This window comes from Gymnoscopelus braueri (genome assembly GCF_963280865.1).
Source record: "Gymnoscopelus braueri genome assembly, chromosome: 23".
Taxonomy (NCBI): Eukaryota; Metazoa; Chordata; class Actinopteri; order Myctophiformes; family Myctophidae; genus Gymnoscopelus; species Gymnoscopelus braueri.
This window is the reverse complement of record NC_137625.1, coordinates 7,910,367-7,932,517: the sequence shown is the minus strand read 5'-3', so window position 1 is coordinate 7,932,517 and position 22,151 is coordinate 7,910,367. Positions and strand designations below refer to the sequence as shown.

Below are 22,151 nucleotides of genomic sequence, written 5' to 3'. Positions count from 1 at the left end.
CAAACCTTTTAATTTCAAGGACACCATAATTCTTAGAGTTAGAGATCTGCAAGGGTCCAATTGGAACCCCCTCAAGGAACCTGGTGGTCCCCTGACCTCACTTTGAGAACCACTGCCCTAGATCGGATCATATAAATCTTATGAAGTCATGTGAAGTAGTGGCAAATGTCTTATGATTAATTTAGTAAAGAATTATTCTGGGCATGTCAGTCTCTCTCTGCTAAATAACTATACTGAGCTCCAACTTTATTTTATTTATTTTATTTATTTTATTTATTTTATTTATTTTATTTATTTTATTTATTTTATTTATTTTATTTATTTTATTTATTTTATTTATTTTATTTATTTTATTTATTTTATTTATTTTATTTATTTTATTTATTTTATTTATTTTATTTATTTTATTTATTTTATTTATTTTATTTATTTTATTTATTTTATTTTGTACAGTATAGGAGTATGTTAGGCTATGTTGTTTTCTTTCAAAAACTGAGCCAATATACTGAAGCCCTTCATGCACCTAATCCCTTCTCTTTTCCTGCAATTATACTCTTAGATCAACTACCATGGCAACCAATGAATCCTCTCCCAGCAACACCACTGACTGGACCCCAATCGAAGGAAACTGGGGCCTGTGTGAATATGAAGATTATGGATCATACTTTCTACCAGAGCTCTATTCTCTTTTCTTTGTCCTGGGATTTCTAGGGAATGTGTTTGTCGTCTGGGTCAAAATATTTGGGGAGGGGATCCATACCATGACTGATGTGTGCCTCCTCAACCTGGCCCTCGCTGACCTTCTCCTAGTGTGCACCCTTCCCTTCCTAGCCCACCAAGCCCGGGACCAGTGGCTGTTTGGGGATGCTATGTGCAAGGTGGTCCTCGGTGCTTACCATATTGGCTTTTACTGCGGGATCTTTTTCATCATCCTGATGAGTGTTGACTGGTACCTGGCTATAGTGCACGTATTTTCTGCACCAGAAACAAGAACACGCTCTGTTGGAATGACTGTAGCTGCTGTTATATGGTTTGCTGGATTTATCGCCTCTTTTCCAGAACTGCTTTTTCTTCAGGTACAGACAACAAATTCGAACAAGACTTTCTGTGCTCCCTTATACACCCCTGAGAATGGTAACACACCATACGAAAGGCACCGCTGGGGTATCTTCGGCCTTTTCAAAATGAACATTCTAGGCTTACTCATTCCGATGGCCATCATGGGTTTTTGCTACACCAGGATCATTTGTGTGCTCCGATTGAACCAGCGGACACCCATGAAACAAAGCGCAATCCGTTTGGTTCTTGTTGTTGTAGCTGCGTTTTTCTGCTGCTGGACGCCCTATAATGTTGCTTCCTTCTTCAAAGCCTTGGAGTTGCTTGATGTCTATACAGAATGTGACAGCAGCAAGGCAATCAGATTGACTTTTGATATCACAGAGGCCATTGCTTACTCTCACAGCTGTCTCAACCCCCTCCTGTATTTTTGTGTAGGGGGGAGGTTCAGGAGGAACCTCCTTAAGTTGATGAACAGTGCTCCATGTAGGCTGTGTCAGGTTATGACCACCCTTATCCCTCTGAACAGAGTCCAAGAGCCTGATAATCCAAAACAAACCCCCTGTGTGGGTGACAATTGTGAGGTTTCAATTCCATTAAATCAAATTGAATGCAACAATTCTATGAATTAACTAGATTAATTAACCAATGTACTTTCATTTTCATTCTGTGTTTTTAACAGTTTGGCATGTCCAAAGATATGGTTTTCTATCTGGGCTTTGTAACTTAATAACATCTGTGTTCAGGCGTGGTCATTTTGTCTTTTGTAAATATATTTTCCATCGGTACCAACAGCAGTTTCGTTTTGTTACTCATAATAAAAAGCTGCTTTCATTTTCTCTTCTTGTACCTGGAATGGATCATTCCGTAATATCCATGAACATTTACCATCAGTGTGGTTTTGTTTTGAGACACTTTCATTTTCTAACTCTCCTTAAGCAGCAGAGGCTCAGGAGGTATTGTATGTTGTAATGATTTAAGGTAGTATAAGTGACATTATATGTTTTTAAAACATTTTTCAAAGTGTTACATAGCTCTATATTGTGATAGTAATCATTGCAATAGAGTGTTAATAACAGGGATCTTCCTGTCTCTCCAGCTCTTAAGTAAACAGAAAATACATTATCAGGTCAGGATAACAATTTCATCCAGAGAGAACTCATATAAGATACAGGTTAAACAAGTGAAATATGAAGTGATGAAACAAATAAAGAAACAGACAATAATTGAACTGGAACTCAAGTTGATAAATTATCTTTGTGGTTTTTTTTTGTCCTGGTTGAATGAAATGTGTAACCTGAAATTGTCTGTCGATTAAAGAGATGTAGAGACAGGTAGACCCCTGTTAATGAACAAACATGCACTAATAGCAATGATTACTATCAGAATATAGTTTGAATTTTGTATTAAAAGAAAAAAAACACGTTTAACTGTGCAACTTTTTCAATTAATCAAATATATAACCATTCCACATAAATGTGTGTTTTTGTTTGTTTGTTTGTATTTGTTTCAGGGGCCAACACTCGTGCCAAAATGACATAGGCACAGGAAATGTATCGAACCTATTTATTCATGTATTTTACATTTAATAAATGCCACTTCTGAAGACGTGTTGTTGCTTTCCAAAACTTCCTACTAGGGCCCTACAGCATTTATTTTTCAGCGAATCTTCCGCTAAATCAGAATCATCAGAATTATCTTTATTGTCACATCACAGGTTTACAGGTGTAAAGAAGTGTGTGAAATTTGTTTTTGTACAAGCTCCATCATTTCTGTTGTTTTCAGTAAGAGAAAAAAAAGAAGAAGAAGGGGAGAGCAGGGGGAAAAGAAAGAAAAACATGTTGAGGATTGACAAAACAAAAAAGTAGAAGTGTAGAAGCTTATATAGACACTTGGACACACTTAAGCCCCATTTCGTACTATTTGTGCTATTTTCGAACAATTGTGATAATTTTTTTAAGATGTCATCATGGCCACAACAAGCTGTTGAACTTGAAAGAAGTAGAAGTTTTCCATAATAACCTCTAAGAATATAAGCACATGCCAACATAACGTATTTATTATTATTATTATTATTATTATTATTATTATTATTATTATTATTATTATTATTACTAATATTATTATGTATTATTATATTATTGTTGTCCATGTGTTGTTGATGGAACTGAGTTAGCAAGTTAGCCAACAATGGCTAGCATAGTAAACCATATAATAGCCTGGGAAGGTATGATAATAAATGCTAATATTATACAGTAATAATGTGATATGAAGACAGTAAAGATTTACATTTAAAAAGCCAGATAATGAACAGAAACAAACCTGAAACAAACGCAGCTGCTCTAAACCTCGCGTCTCCAGGCTCTCTCCTCAGCAGCACCTGTGGAAAGCCTGGTTTCTATTTCTGCTCAGTGCTCTGATCCGGTATAGAGCCCGCCTTTCCGTATCCGGGCATTTCCACGCACACACACATGCATGCACTGTTTCCATATCCGCTTTGCAGACAGACCGGATCAGCCAGTCTAAAGCTACTCAGACGTCAGCCCACCGGTAACCGGCCGTCTGTTTGATTGGTTACGAAACCCTTTTACGTCATCTCAGTAGCTGATCGGAACCAACGTCTACAGGGCAAGGGCGTATCGTCATAGAGGCCAATGGGGCCATGGCCCGGTCTGGAAAACTCTGCTCCCCCAGGGGAAAAAAAACAAAAAATCAACATAACAACATTAGCACCCCCTCACCCTATTCTCTTGTAGCCAACCACAGAAATTCGCCTTTGTTTTCCAGTTGGGCTTATTTGCATTCGGCCGAATTGTTAATGGGTGGCCATTAAAAACCGGTTTCCCCGTCAAACCTGTTCTCTTGCCCCCCGCGAGCGGGGCGGGCGGGCGTGGGGGGGGGGTTAAGAATCTGGCCCGGTCCACGTTAGAACCCACCATACGCGCCTGCTACAGGGGCCTAGCGCCACCTATTGGACCTCAAATGAAAATGATGAAATCTCTGTCCTCAATGGTAGTGCAGCAACGGATTAGCAATAAAATCGTGCACTTTTTGTAAAGAAGTGTGAAACTTACCATACCATAATATACATTTTCAGAGGTGGAGGGAAGTCAGATCCAAATGGCCGCCAGTCCACCAGGTCTAAATGTCAAACATAATTTTGGAACTAAATACTGTAGAAAAACCTTTAAGGCGTTCTTTCCAACATGTTATGATACTTTGGAGATTGCCAGACCCCAAGGACATACATTTAAATCAAGGTCAAGGTCAAATTACATAGTAATAAGTGTAATTTAGCTTGGACACTGGATTATACTGCAATATAGTGAAACTTCACTTCCATTTTGTGACAATATAAATAATACAAAACTAATTAACAGAATAAACCCATGGTGGTAGTGGTATTTTAATACTATATTAATACGTATTATTAGGCAATGGACAATGGCAACGCCTGCATAAAGACAGAATGTCCACTGTTTTGTCTACTTCAAAGTTCTATCAAACTGTCAGTTATCAAGATGTCTGTGTGACCATAATGACACCACAGACTAAATATTTTTGACTGAAAATTTAAATAATCCAAAGTATTACTGGAGTTCCGAATGAAATGCAGTCCATTTCCAAATTAACACACAGGGTGATGGTGTGTAGCCTACAGTAAGTTCTTCTGCACAGTCTTTTTCCCTCTCTTCTCTTTCACTGTCATGCAGTTCACATTCACTTGTGCAAAAGAGCTTGTTTCCAAGCTACGCTGAGGAAGTTCTGTTAAATATTGATCCTATTTTAATTAATAAACTATATAGCAAATGTTTCAACAACGCAGTGCTTGTACAGATAGAACCAACAATTCATCCAAATACAACAGTAATGCAATAAACAATAATGAGTTAAATCAGATAACAGAGCAGTGAAACGATAACATAAAATTAACATTAATAGGTTGAATTTAAAACAGTTGCTTGCCGTTTTAGGTGGACAAAGGGCCTTGTTTTAAATGGGGTTTCAAAAGAGATTTAAAACTGGATAGTGGGCTAGTTAGCTTGAGGTCCTCTGAGTCTTGGGGCCTTGGTACCAAAAGCCCGGTCACCTTTGGTCAAAACGCCAAAAGCACAATATTTCTATTAGAAATCACGTGCTTGCAAAAACAAAACAAAACAAAAGTAGGCTAAATGTAAACTTATAACTTATAGTTACTGTCAACCACTGAACACTATTCCCAGTTTAAAATAGAAAACTCCAATTGATTAGATTAGGCATTAGGGTGTATTATTACTACTGCACCTAGTCTCACTTGCACAGACCAGTGCATGTGTGACAAGGTTGAAACGGGGGTTTTCTTATTTTTTGTAATATTGATTTTATTGGTGCTTAATTGTGGGATCGCTAAAGCGATCACACTACTGTTATCTTCAACGTTTTGGTACGTTTTTGGTACAGTTTTTTGGCCCCTAACTAGTCCTTCATACTTTTAGCTACAAACTCCGTTCCAACTCTACAACGTTCGGCCTACTTAGGACATATCGGCTACCATTTGAATTTTTGAAATCATTTGTACTTTTAGAGATATTTCACTTTTTACTTCTAAAAAACTCCCATTCATTTCAATGGAGAAATTCATACTTTTAGCTAGAAACTCCGTTCCAACTCTATAACGTTCAGCCTACTTAGGACATATTGGCTACCATTAGAATTTTTGAAATCATTTGTACTTTTAGAGATATTTCACTTTTTAAATGGTAAAAATACTTAAAAGTTGATAAAAAGAGTAAAAATACTTAAACGTTGTAAAAATTAGTAAAAGCTACTTTAAAGTAAACTAGAAGGTACTGTTCCTGAAGAAACAGTGTGGGATCGCTAAGAATGTTGATGGTATTGAGTATTGATAGTGTTAGTAGAGTTAAAGGTTTGAAAGGTTTAAAGGTTTTAAAGGTTTTAAAGGTTCTAAAGTTTTGAAAGGTTCTAAAGGTTTGAAAGGTTTGAAAGGTTTAAGAGGTTTGAAAGGTTTGAAAGGTTTAAGAGGTTCTAAAGGTTTGAAAGGTTCTAAAGGTTCTAAAGCTTTGAATGGTTCTAAAGGTTTGAAAGGTTTGAAAGGTTTGAAAGGTTTAAGAGGTTCTAAAGGTTTGAAAGGTTTAAGAGGTTCTAAAGGTTTGAAAGGTTTAAGAGGTTCTAAAGGTTTGAAAGGTTCTAAAGGTTTGAAAGGTTCTAAAGGTTTGAAAGGTTTGAAAGGTTTAAGAGGTTCTAAAGGTTTAAGAGGTTCTAAAGGTTTGAAAGGTTCTAAAGGGTATTTACTTTAAATTATTTTTAGTCACTTTATTTACTTTAAAGTATTTTTTACTAATTTTTACAACTTTTAAGTATTTTTACTATTTTTTTCAACTTTTAAGTATTTTTACTCATGTTGAGTACTTTTAAGTATTTTTACTCAGTATAAGTACTCTTAAGTATTTTTAATCAAGGTACTTACTTTAAAGTATTTTTTGTCACTTTATTTACTTTAAAGTAGCTTTTACTAATTTTTACAACTTTTAAGTATTTTTACTCTTTTTTATCAACTTTTAAGTATTTTTACTATTTTTTTCAACTTTTAAGTATTTTTACTCATTTTGAGTACTTTTAAGTATTTTTACTCAATATAAGTACTCTTAAGTATTTTTACTCAAGGTATTTACTTTAAAGTATTTTTAGTCACTTTATTTACTTTAAAGTAGCTTTTACTAATTTTTACAACTTTTAAGTATTTTTACTCTTTTTATCAACTTTTAAGTATTTTTACTATTTAAAAAGTGAAATATCTCTAAAAGTACAAATTATTTCAAAAAATTCTAATGGTAGCCAATATGTCCTAAGTAGGCTGAACGTTATAGAGTTGGAACGGAGTTTCTATCTAAAAGTATGAATTTCTCCATTGAAATGAATGGGAGTTTTTTAGAAATAAAAAGTGAAATATCTCTAAAAGTACAAATTATTTCAAAAATTCAAATGGTAGCCGACATGTCCTGAGTAGGCCGAACGTTGAAGAGTTGGAACGGAGTTTGTAGCTAAAAGTATGAAGGACTAGTTAGGGGCCAAAAAACGGTGTTGACAATAACAGTAGTGTGATCGCTTTAGCGATCCCACAATAAAGTGACTAAAAATACTTTAAAGTAAATACCATGAGTAAAAATACTTAAGAGTACTTATATTGAGTAAAAATACTTAAAAGTACTCAAAATGAGTAAAAATACTTAAAAGTTGAAAAAAATAGTAAAAATACTTAAAAGTTGATAAAAAGAGTAAAAATACTTAAAAGTTGTAAAAATTAGAAAAAAATACTTTAAAGTAAATAAAGTGACTAAAAATAATTTAAAGTAAATACCCTTTAGAACCGTTCAAACCTTTAGAACCTCTTAAACCTTTAGAACCTCTTAAACCTTTCAAACCTTTAGAACCTTTCAAACCTTTAGAACCTCTTAAACCTTTCAAACCTTTCAAACCTTTAGAACCTTTCAAACCTTTCAAACCTTTCAAACCTTTAGAACCTTTCAAACCTTTCAAACCTTTCAAACTTTTAGAACCTTTCAAACCTTTAGAACCTTTCAAACCTTTAGAACCTTTCAAACCTTTAGAACCTTTCAAACCTTTCAAACCTTTAGAACCTTTCAACCCTTTAGAACCTTTCAAACCTTTAGAACCTTTCAAACCTTTAGAACCTTTCAAACCTTCAACACTACTAACACTATCAATACTCAATACCAGCAACATTCTTAGCGATCCCACACTGTTTCTTCAGGAACAGTACCTTCTAGTGTATAATTATTATTGTGCACTTAAACCATCATCTTATTATTTTCTGTATAACATTAATTGCACTGTATTGTATCTATAAATGTTTTCCCCCGGTCCCTTAGTCCATTTTGCCCTTGAACACTGACTGGCTCTAGGTGACCACGAGGTCACGCCCAAGGGACACGGTCATGGCCAATGTCACCAGACGTCTGTCACCGAGGACAAATGAGAGAGGCGAGAGGTGTGGTTTAGCAGGTATAAAGGTGGAGGCGGGACCGTTTGAAAGAGAGCAGAGCACCGAGAGAGAGCAAGACCTGTCAGTAGGAGAAGGACAGCAGAGGGGAAGGTTGTGCAGAGAACCACGGAGCAAGGGTGGAGAACAAGTGAGCGTAGACACACCAGCCACCTAGGAGTTGGAAGCCGAGGTGTGCCTACTCCGAGGAAAAGAAGTAGTAGAAGCGATTGAACCGAAGGGGAGGAAGAGACGAGCGAGACCAGACCATAAACGGAGATGACCATATGAGACGAGTGAGACCAGACCATAAAAGGAGCGCTGAGACGGGAATATGGCGATAAACGTTGCAGGCGCAACTAACTCAGCGCCAGGTGTAAAAGCCTGGCTGGCGAGTGAGTATTCGAACAACGCAACGTTTAATCCTTGTATAACCACTGACTGAACACTACGCTGTATACTGTAAATGCACAGATGAACTGGTCCAAGTTTCTATAATTGCAGACGGAGAGAAAGAAGACAAAGAAGGCTGGTCTAAATCTTCTTCCCATACACCCCCATATATGGACATACGACATAAACCCCTTGAACAAACCGTGTTGAGTATCCAAGCACTTTATTGGCACCGCACTTTACTTTTGAAGTACTTGTTGCAAAGAACCCCCTGCTAAGTGAAACCCCTTTGATAAGTGAGCCTTGCGTATTTTGCACAACTTTATAATTGATTTTATAGTTGTTGTGTAATTGCTGTGTTTAGTTAGGTATTTTATAGTGTTTATTTTGAATGGTTTTAAGGCGCAGATGCCATGTATTAGGGACCTAATAAACTGTACTTACCTTTTTGATACAAAACGTTTCTGTGTCCAGTTCCTCATGGGATTTTCAAGTGTTGTTGTTCTCAAATCAAAGTATTCTAAAACTTACCAGTATTGACTCGAACCTGTGAAAGCCTAAAAGGAAAAAGTGTATACATAGGGGACCTTCCTCTTTACAAAAGGTGGCGTAGTCATTAAGCAGTACTATTCAAATTGAATTCACAATAGTTACGCACCCCGCACTTTAAACTGTGCATTGATATTTTATTATTGTGAATTTGATACGAATCATTTATTGAAAGGAAAGTAAAAGTGTGCTATATCTAACAGATATTGACAAGTCAAATGTGATACATATCGGCCCGGTTCACACTTAGAATGTCTCTCCTTAGTTACATATTTGCTGGGACATGTTAGGCCTAGATGGGGAGTGTTTTGAGTGTGCTTAACAGTAACCTGAGGGCATGTGGTGAGTGGTTCTTCCTTGTCTGTCTGTCTGTAGCTGAAATCCTCACTTTCACTGAGGGATTACATTGTGAACTGCTGCATGAGAAAACTCATCCGAATAATTTATCAACTTAACTGAACACAACTCGACTCAATTGAATTCTTTAGATAATAGACTGTTGGTAGACTAGTTGATTTACGGGTCTTGATAAATTCGGAACCGGGCTTGGATTCCCATCTGTAGGTCTAGGAGAACATCACCACAAGCTATTTTATCAACAGCACTGTCAGGTGAGACATTTCACTATTATTTCTCTCTCTCTCACACACACACACACACACACACACACACACACACACACACACACACACACACACACACACACACACACTACAGTATGTGCCTCACACATTGCACTCCACTTTCACTTAAAGGTTGGTCAACGTGTTGCTGGGTCACTCAGAGCACGCTGGCCTGTCACCGTCCATCGTTGGTGGTGCTGAACCATTCACCTTATTGATGCATCTGGGGGGGGGGGGTCCATGGGGGTCCTTCAGCATAAGATTCTAGATGATGCATAAGTTACGGAATTCCTTTCTGGAGTTTTTTTTAGGTTGTGTGCCCCCACCGTCCACACATAGATAGGCCTACAGGTTTTTTGGTTGAATGTGAGGTTATATTACTGCTCCCTCGAATAAACCCACAGATTGCCCAGAAAAGCCGCATTAGCTTGTTTCAAATGTGGTCCTCACATACTCAATTCATGGAGAATTGACCTGTAGCCTAAGGGTCCAATTGGGTCCATTTGGAACCCCCCCAAGGAACCTGGTGGTCCCCTGACCCCACTTTGAGAACCACTGCCCTAGATCGGATCACATCTTTTGAGTTCATGTGAAGTAGTGGCGAATGTCTTCTGATTAATTTAGTAAAGAATTCTGGGCATGTCGGTCTCTCTCTGCTAAATAACCATCTGTGTATTTGTTTATGTGTCTGATTTGACCAAATTGTGTCTTTATATTATGAAATATTGCTTAGCTCCAACTTGTAATAACTTTAGTTTGAGTATTTATTTATACTTTATTGTAGTTGAAGTGCTGAGCATGAGGTTTTACTGCTTCCTTGAATAAACCATATATACAGTATACGAGTATGTTAGGCTGTGTTGTTTTCTTTCAAAAACTGAAACAATATACTGAAGCCCTTCATGCAACTAATCCCTTCTCTTTTCCTTCAATTATACTCTTAGATCAACTACCATGGACACCACAGAATCCTCTCCCAACTACACCACTGACTGGACCCAAATCAAAGGAAACTATGGCCCGTGTGAATATGGAGATTATGGATCATACTTTCTACCAGTGCTCTATTCTCTCTTCTTTGTCCTGGGATTTCTAGGGAATGTGTTTGTCGTCTGGGTCAAAATATTTGTGGAGCGGATCCGAACCATGACTGATGTGTGCCTCCTCAACCTGGCCCTCGCTGACCTTCTCCTAGTGTGCACCCTTCCCTTCCTAGCCCACCAAGCCACTGGTCCCGACCAGTGGCCGTTTGGGGATGATATGTGCAAGATGGTCCTCGGTGCTTACCTTATTGGCTTTTACTGCGGGATATTTTTCATCATCGTGATTAGTGTTGACTGGTACCTGGCTATAGTGCATACTTCTGCACCAAAAACACGAACAGGCTGTGTTGGAATAACTGTAGCTGCTGTTATATGGTTTGCTGGAATTGTCGCCTCTTTTCCAGAACTGCTTTTATCTGAGATACAGGAGCGCCCAAATTCAACCAAAACTTTCTGTGCTCCCTTATACACCCCTGAGAATGGTACCACAACATACGAAAAGGCTCACCCTGACAATGGTACCAAACCATACGAAAGGCACTTCTGGAGGATTCAATTGCATTAAATCCAATTGAATGCATCAATTCTATGAATTAACTAAATTACTTAACCAATTTACTTTCATTTTCATTCTGACCACTGTGTTTTTAACAGTTTGGCATGTCCAAAGATATGGTCTATCTGGGCTTTGTAACTTAATAACATCTGTGTTTCAGGCGTGGTCAGCTGTCTTCTGTAAATTTATTTTCCATCAGTACCGATACTGTAGTTTTGTTTTGTTACTCATACTAAAAAGCTGCTTTCATTTTCTCTTCTTGTACCTGGAATGGATCATTCCGTAATATCCATGAAAATTTCCCATCAGTGTGGTTTCGTTTTGAGACACTTTCATTTTCTAACTGGAACTCAAGTTGATAAATTATCTTTGTGGGGTTCTTTGTCCTGATTGAATGAAACGTGTAACCCACCTGAAATTGTCTGTTGATTAAAGAGATGTAGAGACATGGAGACCCCTGTTACTGAACAAACATGCACTAATAGCAGTGATTACTACCAGAATATAGTTTGAATTTAAAAAAGAAAAAAAACATGTTTTAACTGTGTAACCTTTTAAATTAATCAAAAGCATATTTTTTTATACAATCTTTGAATGGTATAACCATTTCACATAAATGTGTGTTTTTGTGTGCTTGTTTGCTTTATTTATTCATTTTCACTTCTCTAAACACTATTAAACATTTTTATTTTGTTTGGCAGCATATGTGATGTCTATTGTTTTTCTTTTGTTTTATGTGTTTTGTTCTTAAACTTAATAAAAATGTAAGTGAAAAAAAAAATATATATATATTTTGTCAGGGGCCAACACTCCTGCCAAAATGACATAGGCACAGGAAATGTATCGAACACCTATTATTCATGTATTTTACATTTAATAAATACAGCTTCTGAAGACGTGTTGTTGCTTTCCAAAACTTCCTACTAGGGCCCTACAGCATTTCTTTTCAGCGTTCCTTCCGCTGAATCAGAATCATCAGAATCATCTTTGTCACATCACAGGTTTACAGGTGTAAAGAAGTGTGTGAAATTAGTTTTTGTACAAGCTCCATCATTTCTGTTTTCAGTAAGAGAAAAAAAGAAGGGGAGAGCAGGGAGAAAAGAAAGAAAAACATGTTGAGGATTGACAAAACAAAAAAATATACACATAGCATAATCCAGCTACTATTACATGTAGACATGAGGTGCAAAAGTGTGTCAGCACATTGTACATGAGATACAGTGCAAACAGAGTAAGTTCAACCACACAGTCCACAAGGTTAACTTTAACAGATCAAATCCACATGGTACTGTAGATTCACAGGAAAAGTAAAGTCTATGTCCAGACAGGTGACAGGCTCACATAGAGCGGTAACTTACACAGGTAAAATCCACACCAAAGCCTACACCAGGATCATTTGTGTGCTCCGATTGAGCCGAACACGCATGAAAACTGTAAATTGTCAGGCTGGGGGGTTCCCAGTTCAAATATGATCATTTTGGGGGGTCACGGCCTGAAAAGGTTGAGAACCATTGATGTAGGCTATAAATTAACTAAATAAATTAACTAATTTACTTTTTAACAGTTTGGCATGTCCAAATATATGGTTTTCTATCTGGGCTTTGTAACTTAATAACATCTGTGTTTCAGGCGTGGTCAGCTGTCTTCTGTAAATGTATTTTCCATCAGTACCTACTGTAGTTTCGTTTTGTTACTCACCTTCATTTTTTCTTCTTGCACCTGGAATGGATAATTTCGTAACATCCATGAACATTTACCTTTACCATCAGTGTGACTGTGGTTTTATTTTGAGACACTTCCATTTTCTAACTCTCCTTAAGCAGTAGATGCTAAGGAGGTATTTTATGTATTAATGTAGTTGTAATATTTTAAGGTAGTAGAAGTGATAACAGGGGATAACAATTCCATCAATATCAACAATATTTATCTATGACCGAATCAAACTAAATTGTGCTTGTCAGGGTGGGGGGTCCCCAGTTCAAATATGATCATTTTGGGGGGGTCACGGCCTGAAAAGGTTGAGAACCACTGATGCAGGCTACTGTTGAGAGAGGGAGTTCTCGTGCATGCGCCTGTCACGTCACCATCTACTATTACATGTAGACATGAGGTGCAAAAGTGTGTCAGCATGAGATAAAGTGCAAACAGAGTATCAACATAATTTGTAAGTTCAACCACACAGTCCACAAGGTTAACTTTAACAGATCAAATCCACATGGTACTGTAGATTCACAGGAAAAGTAAAGTCTATGTCCAGCCAGGTGACAGGCTCGCATAGAGCGGTAACTTACACAGGTAAAATCCACATCAATGACAGGCCGTGGTCAGGCCTTGTTCAACCGTCTTAATTGAAGCCCTTAATACTATGGTATAGGCCTCCTTACCTGGCCGCGGTCGTGGTAAGGGAATACTGTAATGACAAGTGGAGCTACAAGGGGTGTAAGACAGACTACTAATGAATGTTACACTGCATGACTTTAACCAAAAACTATCACATACTGCAGCGGTTCTCAACCTTTTCAGGGGATCAGGGCCCACTTGAAAATACTGAAAGCATTTGTGGCCCACCCATCTGACCACTTAACATGGCAGCCACACGCTGCCATGTTAATTAAAATAATGTGTGCCCACATTATGTTAGTGCTAATGTGGGCACACAGAAGAGTGGGCACTTTGGGGGGGAGAAGAGGTGGCACGGACGGACGAACGAACTTTTTCGGGAATATTATTATTATTATTAATAAGTATGGCGGATTACAATAAGTGTTTTGCCATTACATGCAGGTACACTTAATAAGTATGGAGGAATACAACAAGTGTTTTGCCATTACATGGCAGGCACACTTAATAATGTATCAACTTCGTACAATATTGGCGTTGTGTTCAACTGAATTAAAATACTTTGTTAGATTAGTACAATAGTGATTTGATTAAATGACTTGATTCTCGGATCCTCTAGACTTGGTAGGAGTAAGCTCAAACCATAGACTACTGATTTTCGGCTCTTGATAGCGTGTGTGTGTGTGTGTGTGTGTGTGTGTGTGTGTGTATGTGTATGTGTATGTGTGTGTGTGTGTGTGTGTGTGTGTGTGTGTGTGTGTGTGTGTGTGTGTGTGTGTGTGTGTGTGTGTGTGTGTGTGTGTGTGCGTGCGTGCGTGCGTGCGTGCGTGCGTGCGTGCGTGCGTGCGTGCGTGCGTGTGTGCTATCTATGCCTATGTGTGTCACACATTGCACTCCACTTTCGCTTTCACTTTAAAGGTTGGTCCAACATGCTGCTGGGTCACTCAGAGCACGCTGGCCTGTTGCTGTCCATCGTCGGTGGTGCCGAACCATTCACCTTATTGATGCATGTAGATCAATGTGGATATTTTAATTTACAGGACAGGGAGGTTACAACAGTGAAAATGTGTGTGGGTTTCTATTCTCTCATGTAGGCCAGTGGTTCTCAACGTGTTGGTCGGGATTTTGGGGGGGTCCCCAGATGACAGTGTAGTGACAATTTAGGACTTTTTTAATACCAAAAAAAAAAAGAAAGAAAAGAAGACCAGTACTGCATCAAAAGTAGTCAACAAACTATAGGCCTACTATAAAACTGGTCAAACATTGGCCAACTTGTCAAATAATACAAGAAAGAGGCAAACATTTTAGATCTACAAGCTCAAAATGCCTTGCGTTGCAAGGCGTTGTGAGCTTGTAGATCTACTATTTTCACAATATTTATATGTGGAACCGAGTCAAACTAAATTGTGCTTGTCAGGCTGGGGGGTCCCCAGTTCAAATATTATCATGGTGGGGGGTCACGGCCTGAAAAGGTTGAAAACCATTGATGTAGGCTATTATCGTATATTATGACCCCAAGTTGCTTATGAACATTATGCACAAGTCTAACCCATATAGAAATGTTAAAAGTTCCTTTACTGAAGCCAAGAAGAATCATGTGTTGCAGACACACCCAGCCTAGCGTCTGCATAGGCTAAATCAAGGACACTCTGCTAGGTGTGAATTGAAATCAACATCTCCATTGTTTATCAAAGTAGAACAAAGCCGCAGACTTCTGTCTCCACTTCTCTCTTCCTGGACACACCTTGACAGCAGGGTGGGCAGGAAGCAGCCAGACAGAGATATTAGATGTTCAAAGTTTGGCATATGTCCAAATATATGGTTTTCTATCTGGGCTTTGTAACTTAATAACAACTGTTTCAGGCGTGGTCAGCTGTCTTCTGTAAATGTATTTTCCATCAGTACCTATACTGTGGTTTTGTTTTGTTAGTCACTATTAAAAGCCACTTTCATTTTCTCTTCTTGCACCTGGAATGGATTTCTCTTGCATCACACAGGTGTGATGCAACAAGTCTGTGAGGCGTTATATTACTGCTCCCTCGAATAAACCCTCAGATTGCTGTGAGCAGCTCCATGCCGGACGCTCCTCATTGAATGGGCTAATTCTTCCTCCGTTTGTGTATCTGGACGAGCTTTATGGCTGACGAGAACTAGAGAAGTAATATGGATTTCGCTGTATTTAACGGGTAAGGCCGTTTTCTTGTTAAATAAACAAACGGTTTTGTTTCAAATTTACCGTTACCATAATTCTCAAAGTTGTAGACCTGTAAGGGTCCATTTGGAACCCCCTCAAGGGACCCTGGTGGTCCCCTGACCCCACTTTGAGAACCACTGCCCTAGATCGGATCACATGAATCTTATGAGCTCATGTTTGAAGTAGTGGCAAATGTCTTCTGATTAATTTAGTTAATGTCAGTCTCTATCTCTGCTAAATAACTAATTCAATTCAATTCATTTAAAGTTTCAAATCACAACAAGTTGTCTCAAGACTTTATGTGTCTGTCTGTCTGTGTGTTTCTATGAGCAGGGCGTTGTTGAAAATGAGCACTTGTGCTCAGCTACTACCCTCGGTAAATAAAGAATGAAAAAAAGAAAAAAGAAAAAAAAGACGCTTTACATGTAGAGCAGTAGCCTCGGAAACCCAGGCTTTTTTTTTTGTTACAAAAGAAAAAAAGCCTGGGGGAGCGATGTAGGAACGATGGTCTTGGACCTTGTTATCTCCTAACCAATCAGAGTGCAGAGGGGCGTCGCTCTAAATTTGGTGACGTCAGCGTGCTCCGTGCACAGGCCGAGGGGGGGAGGGGAGGGGAGGCGGGGACATAGATTGGTGAAGCAATAGGAAGCCACGCACAAATCCAGGCGGCTGTGTTTGGGTCCGCCCTTCAAGACCATGGATTGAGCTCGTAGCCTCAGGCTAGTAGAGCAGTGACCCAACATTGTCCCACCCTGAGCAAGCAATTTTGCAACAGTGGCAACGAAAAACTCCTTAACAGGAAGAAACTACTACTATTAGTAGGCCTAATAGGAATGTTAAGATAATACTGTATAGTGGTATAGTATAATATAGTAGCAATCCACAGTCCTGCTCCATGGAGAGGCCCAGTCGGCATTCACACCATCTGTGTATTTGATAATGGCCTTATGTATGTGAAACTTAGGTTGAATGGAGATGGAGCCAGTCTGCTCTGGTTTGACCATAATTGTGTCTTTTTCTCTTTAAGATTTACTTTACATTATGAAATATTGCTTACAGTAGCTACAACTTGTAATAACTTTTGTTTGACAGCTGGGTGTGATGCAAGCCTAGGTTGCATGTTTTATTTTAGTTTATTCATTTATTGTGGTTGAAGCACTGAACTTGAAGTTTTACTGCTTCCTCGAGTAAATCGTAACCTTAATAAACTTAATTATTCCCCCATTTGAATCATTCTTTATGTGCATCAATGCAAGTCGTCTCCCTGAAAACACCAAAATCCTTTTAAAAACTGTCTAGAAAAAACACATTGTAATATAGAGACTCTTGAAGCACAATCCTTAATATTTTATACACAGCTCTATCTATTAGGCTATGTTGTTATCTTTCAACAATGGACACAATATACTTAATTATAAAATGCACCTAATCCCTTCTCTTTTCCTACAATTACTCTTAGATCACCTACCATGGCAACCAATGAATTCTCTACCGACTACCCCGACTACGACGATGGCGGCTCCGCCCCGTGTGTTTATAAACATCATGGATCCTACTTTCTACCAGTGCTCTATTCTCTCTTCTTTGTCCTGGGATTTCTAGGGAATGTGTTTGTCATCTGGGTCAAAATATTTGGGGAGAGGATCCATACCATGACTGATGTGTGCCTCCTCAACCTGGCCCTCGCTGACCTTCTCCTAGTGTGCACCCTTCCCTTCCTAGCCCTGCAAGCCCGGGACCAGTGGCTGTTTGGGGATGCTATGTGCAAGGCGGTCCTCGGTGCTTACCATATTGGCTTTTACTGCGGGATCTTTTTCATCATCCTGATGAGTGTTGACTGGTACCTGGCTATAGTGCACGTATTTTCTGCACCAGAAACAAGAACACGCTCTGTTGGAATGACTGTAGCTGCTGTTATATGGTTTGCTGGATTTATCGCCTCTTTTCCAGAACTGCTTTTTCTTCAGGTACAGACAAATATGAGCAAAAATGAAAGTGAAATATTCTGTGCTCCCTTATACACCGCTGAGAATGGTACCACACCATACGAAAGGCACCGCTGGGGTATCTTTGGCCTTTTCAAAATGAACATTCTAGGCTTACTCATTCCGATGGCCATCATGGGTTTTTGCTACACCAGGATCATTTGTGTGCTCCGATTGAGCCAGACACCCATGAAACAAAGTGCAATCCGCTTGGTTCTTGTTGTTGTAGCTGCGTTTTTCTGCTGCTGGACGCCCTATAATGTTGCTTCCTTCTTCAAAGCCTTGGAGTTGCTTGATGTCTATACAGAATGTAACAGCAGCAAGGCAATCAAATTGACTTTACAAATCACAGAGGCCATTGCTTACTCTCACAGCTGTCTCAACCCCCTCCTGTATTTTTGTGTAGGGGGGAGGTTCAGGAAGAACCTCCTTAGGTTGATGAACAGTGCTCCATGTAGGCTGTGTCAAGTTATGACCACCCTCATCCCTCCGGACAGAGTCAAAGGGCCTGGTAGTTCACAAACCCCCTGTTTGGGTGACAATTGTGAGGATTCAATTGCATTAAGACAAATTGAAAGCATCAATTCTATAAATTAACAAAATAAATTAACTCATTAACTTTTTAACAGTTTGGCATGTCCAAATATATGTTTTCTATCTGGGCTTTGTAACTTAATAACATCTGTGTTTCAGGCGTGGTCAGTTGTCTTCTGTAAATGTATTTTCCATCAGTACCACCTGTAGTTTTGTTTTGTTACTCATAATTTGTTCTTGTTGTTGTAGCTGTGTTTTTCTGCTGCTGGACGCCCTATAATGTTGCTTCCTTCTTCAAAGCCTTGGAGTTGCTTGATGTCTATACAGAATGTGACAGCAGCAAGGCAATCAAATTGACTTTACAAATCGACAGAGGCCATTGCTTACTCTCACACTTGTCTCAACCCCCTCCTGTATTTTTGTGTAGGGAGGAAGTTCAGGAGGAATGATGAACAGTGCTTCCTGTAGGCTGTGTCAGGTTATGACCTCCCTCATCCCTCAGGACAGAGTCACAGGGCTTGGGCATTTTCATAGCATTTATTTGAATGCTATGAAAATAGATAGATAGATAAAGAAAGATAGATAGACGGGAATGTGCGTGCAAAATTTCACGGAAATCGTACGCTGCTTTCATGCTTTTAGGCATTTTGTTCAAAATGGAAACACTAACTGGCAGGGCGGCGTATACTGTAGGGCATACAAACACATCCTCAGAGAGTCCAGGGACCACTGTCCATCTTTCCTGTACATTTCATATCATTTCCTGATTTGCCGGCTGTTTGTGAACAATAAAGTTTCTGTTCAGTCTGGCTGTGATACATTATTTGGTTTAGAATTACATTTTCAAAAAGTTTTTAATGATGCAAAATATAATTCTTTTTTGGATGTTTTTTTGTTGTGGTTGACGCAGGTTGACGAGTGTGAGGTTATCCATTTCCGCCTATTAGGCCTACTAAGCGATGGTCAAAGAAGAGAAGAATTAATAGGAAAGAGTATAGCACAGATGTGCTCATGAACCTTGCTCATAAGCTTACTGTACAATAATGAAGAACCACACACACACACACACACACACACACACACACACACACACACACACACACACACACACACACACACACACACACACACACACACACACACACACACACACACACACACACACACACACACACACACACACAAGCCAAATAATGGGTGCTGAAAACTGAATGCACATTAGGTCATGATAGGGCCTCGTATGCGACTTACGATGACACAGGAGATGTTGACAGGACTGGTCACTCAGAAGTGGCAAACATATAGCCTAGGCCCTCACATCTAGTAGCCTACCGATATACTATTATTCCTCAAATACAAACCCCTCAGGTGACAGGGTGTCTTGCTGTGCGGTTTTCACTATGCTGGTTGGTGGGCTATAATAAGATATGGTATAACGTACATTTTGGTAAATGCCTATTTGTCATGTTAGTGATGATGTTCTGCAGCCTCGCCAGGGGAGATGGGGAGGGAGAGGGACAACAGCATGAAGAGGAGAGCGTTCATTATCATGAACTGTCTGATCATGGTGTCATTTGTGGGAAATGTCTTTATTTGGTGCTTTATGGAAATGTTAGTTGATCAAGGCTCTTATTAGATGACTTGGATTTAGTTGGAGCTATATGTATACACTCACATACACAACTACTCGTTATTTCTGCGAATCTATTCAAATGTGCAAATTATCTCATTTACTATGCACAATAGTAATACAAAAATGTATCAAGCAGAAATGTATTCTACGCCAAAAATCACCTTTGGAATAACTGAGAAAAGTTTGGTACACCTGTTTATCATTATAGCTTTTGCCCTGTCTATTAGGCAGGCCTGTAACTCTGAGAGTTATTGGGAGTCAGTGGCCTAATGCATACCAAACTAAGGTTTCCTTGAAATTAAAAGGTTTGATAAGCACTGGCTTAGAATGTCTATCCTTTCCTGTGCCTGGGACATGTTAGGCATAGTAATGGGAGTGTAACAGTAACCTGAGAGCATGTGGGGTGTGGTTCTGTCTCTCTGTATAGCTGTCCTGACTAGTGACTATTGGAATTACATTTTGAACTGCTGCCTGAGAAAAGTAATCCGAATAATGTATCAACTTCGCACAATATTGGCGTTGTGTTCTACTGATTTTCGGCTCTTGATAGTGTGTGTGTGTGTGTGTGTGTGTGTGTGTGTGTGTGTGTGTGTGTGTGTGTGTGTGTGTGTGTGTGTGTGTGTGTGTGTGTGTGTGTGTGCCATGCCTATATGCGTCACACATTGCACTCCACTTCCGCTTTCACTTTAAAGGTTGGTCCAACATGCTGCTGGGTCACTCAGAGCGCGCTGGCCTGTCGCTGTCCATCGTCGGTGGTGCTGAACCATTCACCTTATTGATGCATGTAGATCAATGTGGATATTTTAATTTACAGGACAGGGAGGTTACAACAGTGAAAATGTGTGTGGGTTTCTATTCTCTCATGTAGGCCAGTGGTTCTCAACCTGTTGGTCGGGACCCCCAGAGGGGTCCCCATATGAGTTTTGGGGGTCCCCAGATGACAGTGAAATGACAATTTGACAAATGACAAAAAGGACTTTTTTAATACCTAAAAAATTAAGAAAGAAAAGAAGACCATTACTGCATCAAAAGTACTACGAAGACAGAATGAGTCCAGATTTATATATAGCCAGATATTGTTTTGCTGGGATTTCGTTCCGTGTGTGTGTGTGTGTGTGTGTGTGTGTGTGTGTGTGTGTGTGTGTGTGTGTGTGTGTGTGTGTGTGTCGAAGATTACTAGATATCTAAAAACACAGATTATACACACAAAAAAAAACAGGATCTTGTTTCTTGAGTCCTAAACTTCATTAAAATAAGATCTGGTTGCAAAATCGGCAAAATGTCCCTTTAATTAACCCACTTGTCTCATAGGAGGATTCACTTACTTTGTGTCTGAAGGTCCAGGTTCATTACTGAACTCAGGAACTCTTCCTTTAGACCGATCACTCGTCATAGACACACAGCTGGGTGTTGGAGACGGTTTGTCAGGTCCCTTCCCCTCTCTCCCCACAGACTGACCCATCTTTAGGTCTTTATTAAACCTGTCAGGGTAACAGTCAATGAAATAGATCAGAAAACAGGAAATACTGGGTGTGCATAATGCACATTATTGACTCCAGATACGAAGAAGAAGAAGAAGAAGAAGAAGAAGAAGAAGAAGAAGAAGAAGAAGAAGAAGAAGAAGAAGAAGAAGAAGAAGAAGAAGAAGAAGAAGAAGAGCCCTACCTAGGAACCACACATTTTGAAAAACGTGGAATGTTTTTGAAACATTGTAAATACATCTCGTATGTGAATGTTGTGAATGTTGTAAATCTTGTATGGGGTTATTAGATAACATCCATGAACATTTACCATCAGTGTGACTGTGTTTTTATTTTGAGAAACTTTCATTTTCTAACTCTCCATAAGCAGTAGATGCTAAGGAGGTATTTTATGTATTAAAGTATGTTGTAATAATTTAAGGTAGTATAGTGATATTTTATTGTTAAAATAAAATAAGTGTTAAATAGCTCTATATTCTAATAATAATAATCATATAGTGTCAATAACAGGGATCTCCCTGTTTCTCCTGCTCAAGTAAACAGAAAATACATTTTCAGGTTGGGATAACAATTCCATCAATATTTAACTGTGATCGAGTCAAACTAAATTGTGCTTGTCAGGCTGGGGGGTCCCCAGTTCAAATATGATAATTTGGGGGGGTCACGGCCTGAAAAGGTTGAGAACCACTGATGTAGGCTACTGTTGAGAGAGGGAGTTCTCGTGCATGCGTCTGTCACATCACCCTGGGGAAAAGAAGCAGCCA

The 22,151-nt window shown here is 39.0% G+C and overlaps 2 protein-coding genes across 3 annotated transcripts in view; both read left to right on the top strand.

The window, feature by feature from the left end:
- The window catches only part of LOC308079969 (C-C chemokine receptor type 4-like), a 7,263-nt gene extending 4,651 nt beyond the window's left edge, over positions 1-2,612 (top strand). For both annotated transcript variants that reach the window (XM_080421640.1, XM_080421639.1), the window contains exon 2: positions 560-2,612. In XM_080421640.1, the coding sequence (XP_080277766.1) occupies positions 570-1,688 (1,119 nt within the window). In that variant the 5' untranslated portion in view covers positions 560-569 and the 3' untranslated portion in view covers positions 1,689-2,612. The remainder of the gene's footprint in view (positions 1-559) is intronic.
- A 13,013-nt stretch (positions 2,613-15,625) lies between these two features.
- Positions 15,626-18,985, top strand: LOC308079954 (C-C chemokine receptor type 8-like). Its single transcript, XM_080421621.1, has 2 exons — positions 15,626-15,746; positions 17,214-18,985. The coding sequence occupies exons 1-2, from the start codon at positions 15,724-15,726 to the stop codon at positions 18,334-18,336; spliced, it is 1,146 nt and encodes a 381-aa protein (XP_080277747.1). The 5' UTR covers positions 15,626-15,723; the 3' UTR covers positions 18,337-18,985.
- The last annotated feature ends 3,166 nt before the right edge of the window (positions 18,986-22,151 follow it).

Excerpts from the sequence above, each read along its gene's own strand:
- LOC308079954 (XM_080421621.1), top strand. The coding sequence starts at position 15,724 with ATGGATTTCGCTGTATTTAACGG. Across the intron at positions 15,747-17,213 it reads GATTTCGCTGTATTTAACGG|ATCACCTACCATGGCAACCA; the intron begins GTAAGGCCGTTT and ends AATTACTCTTAG.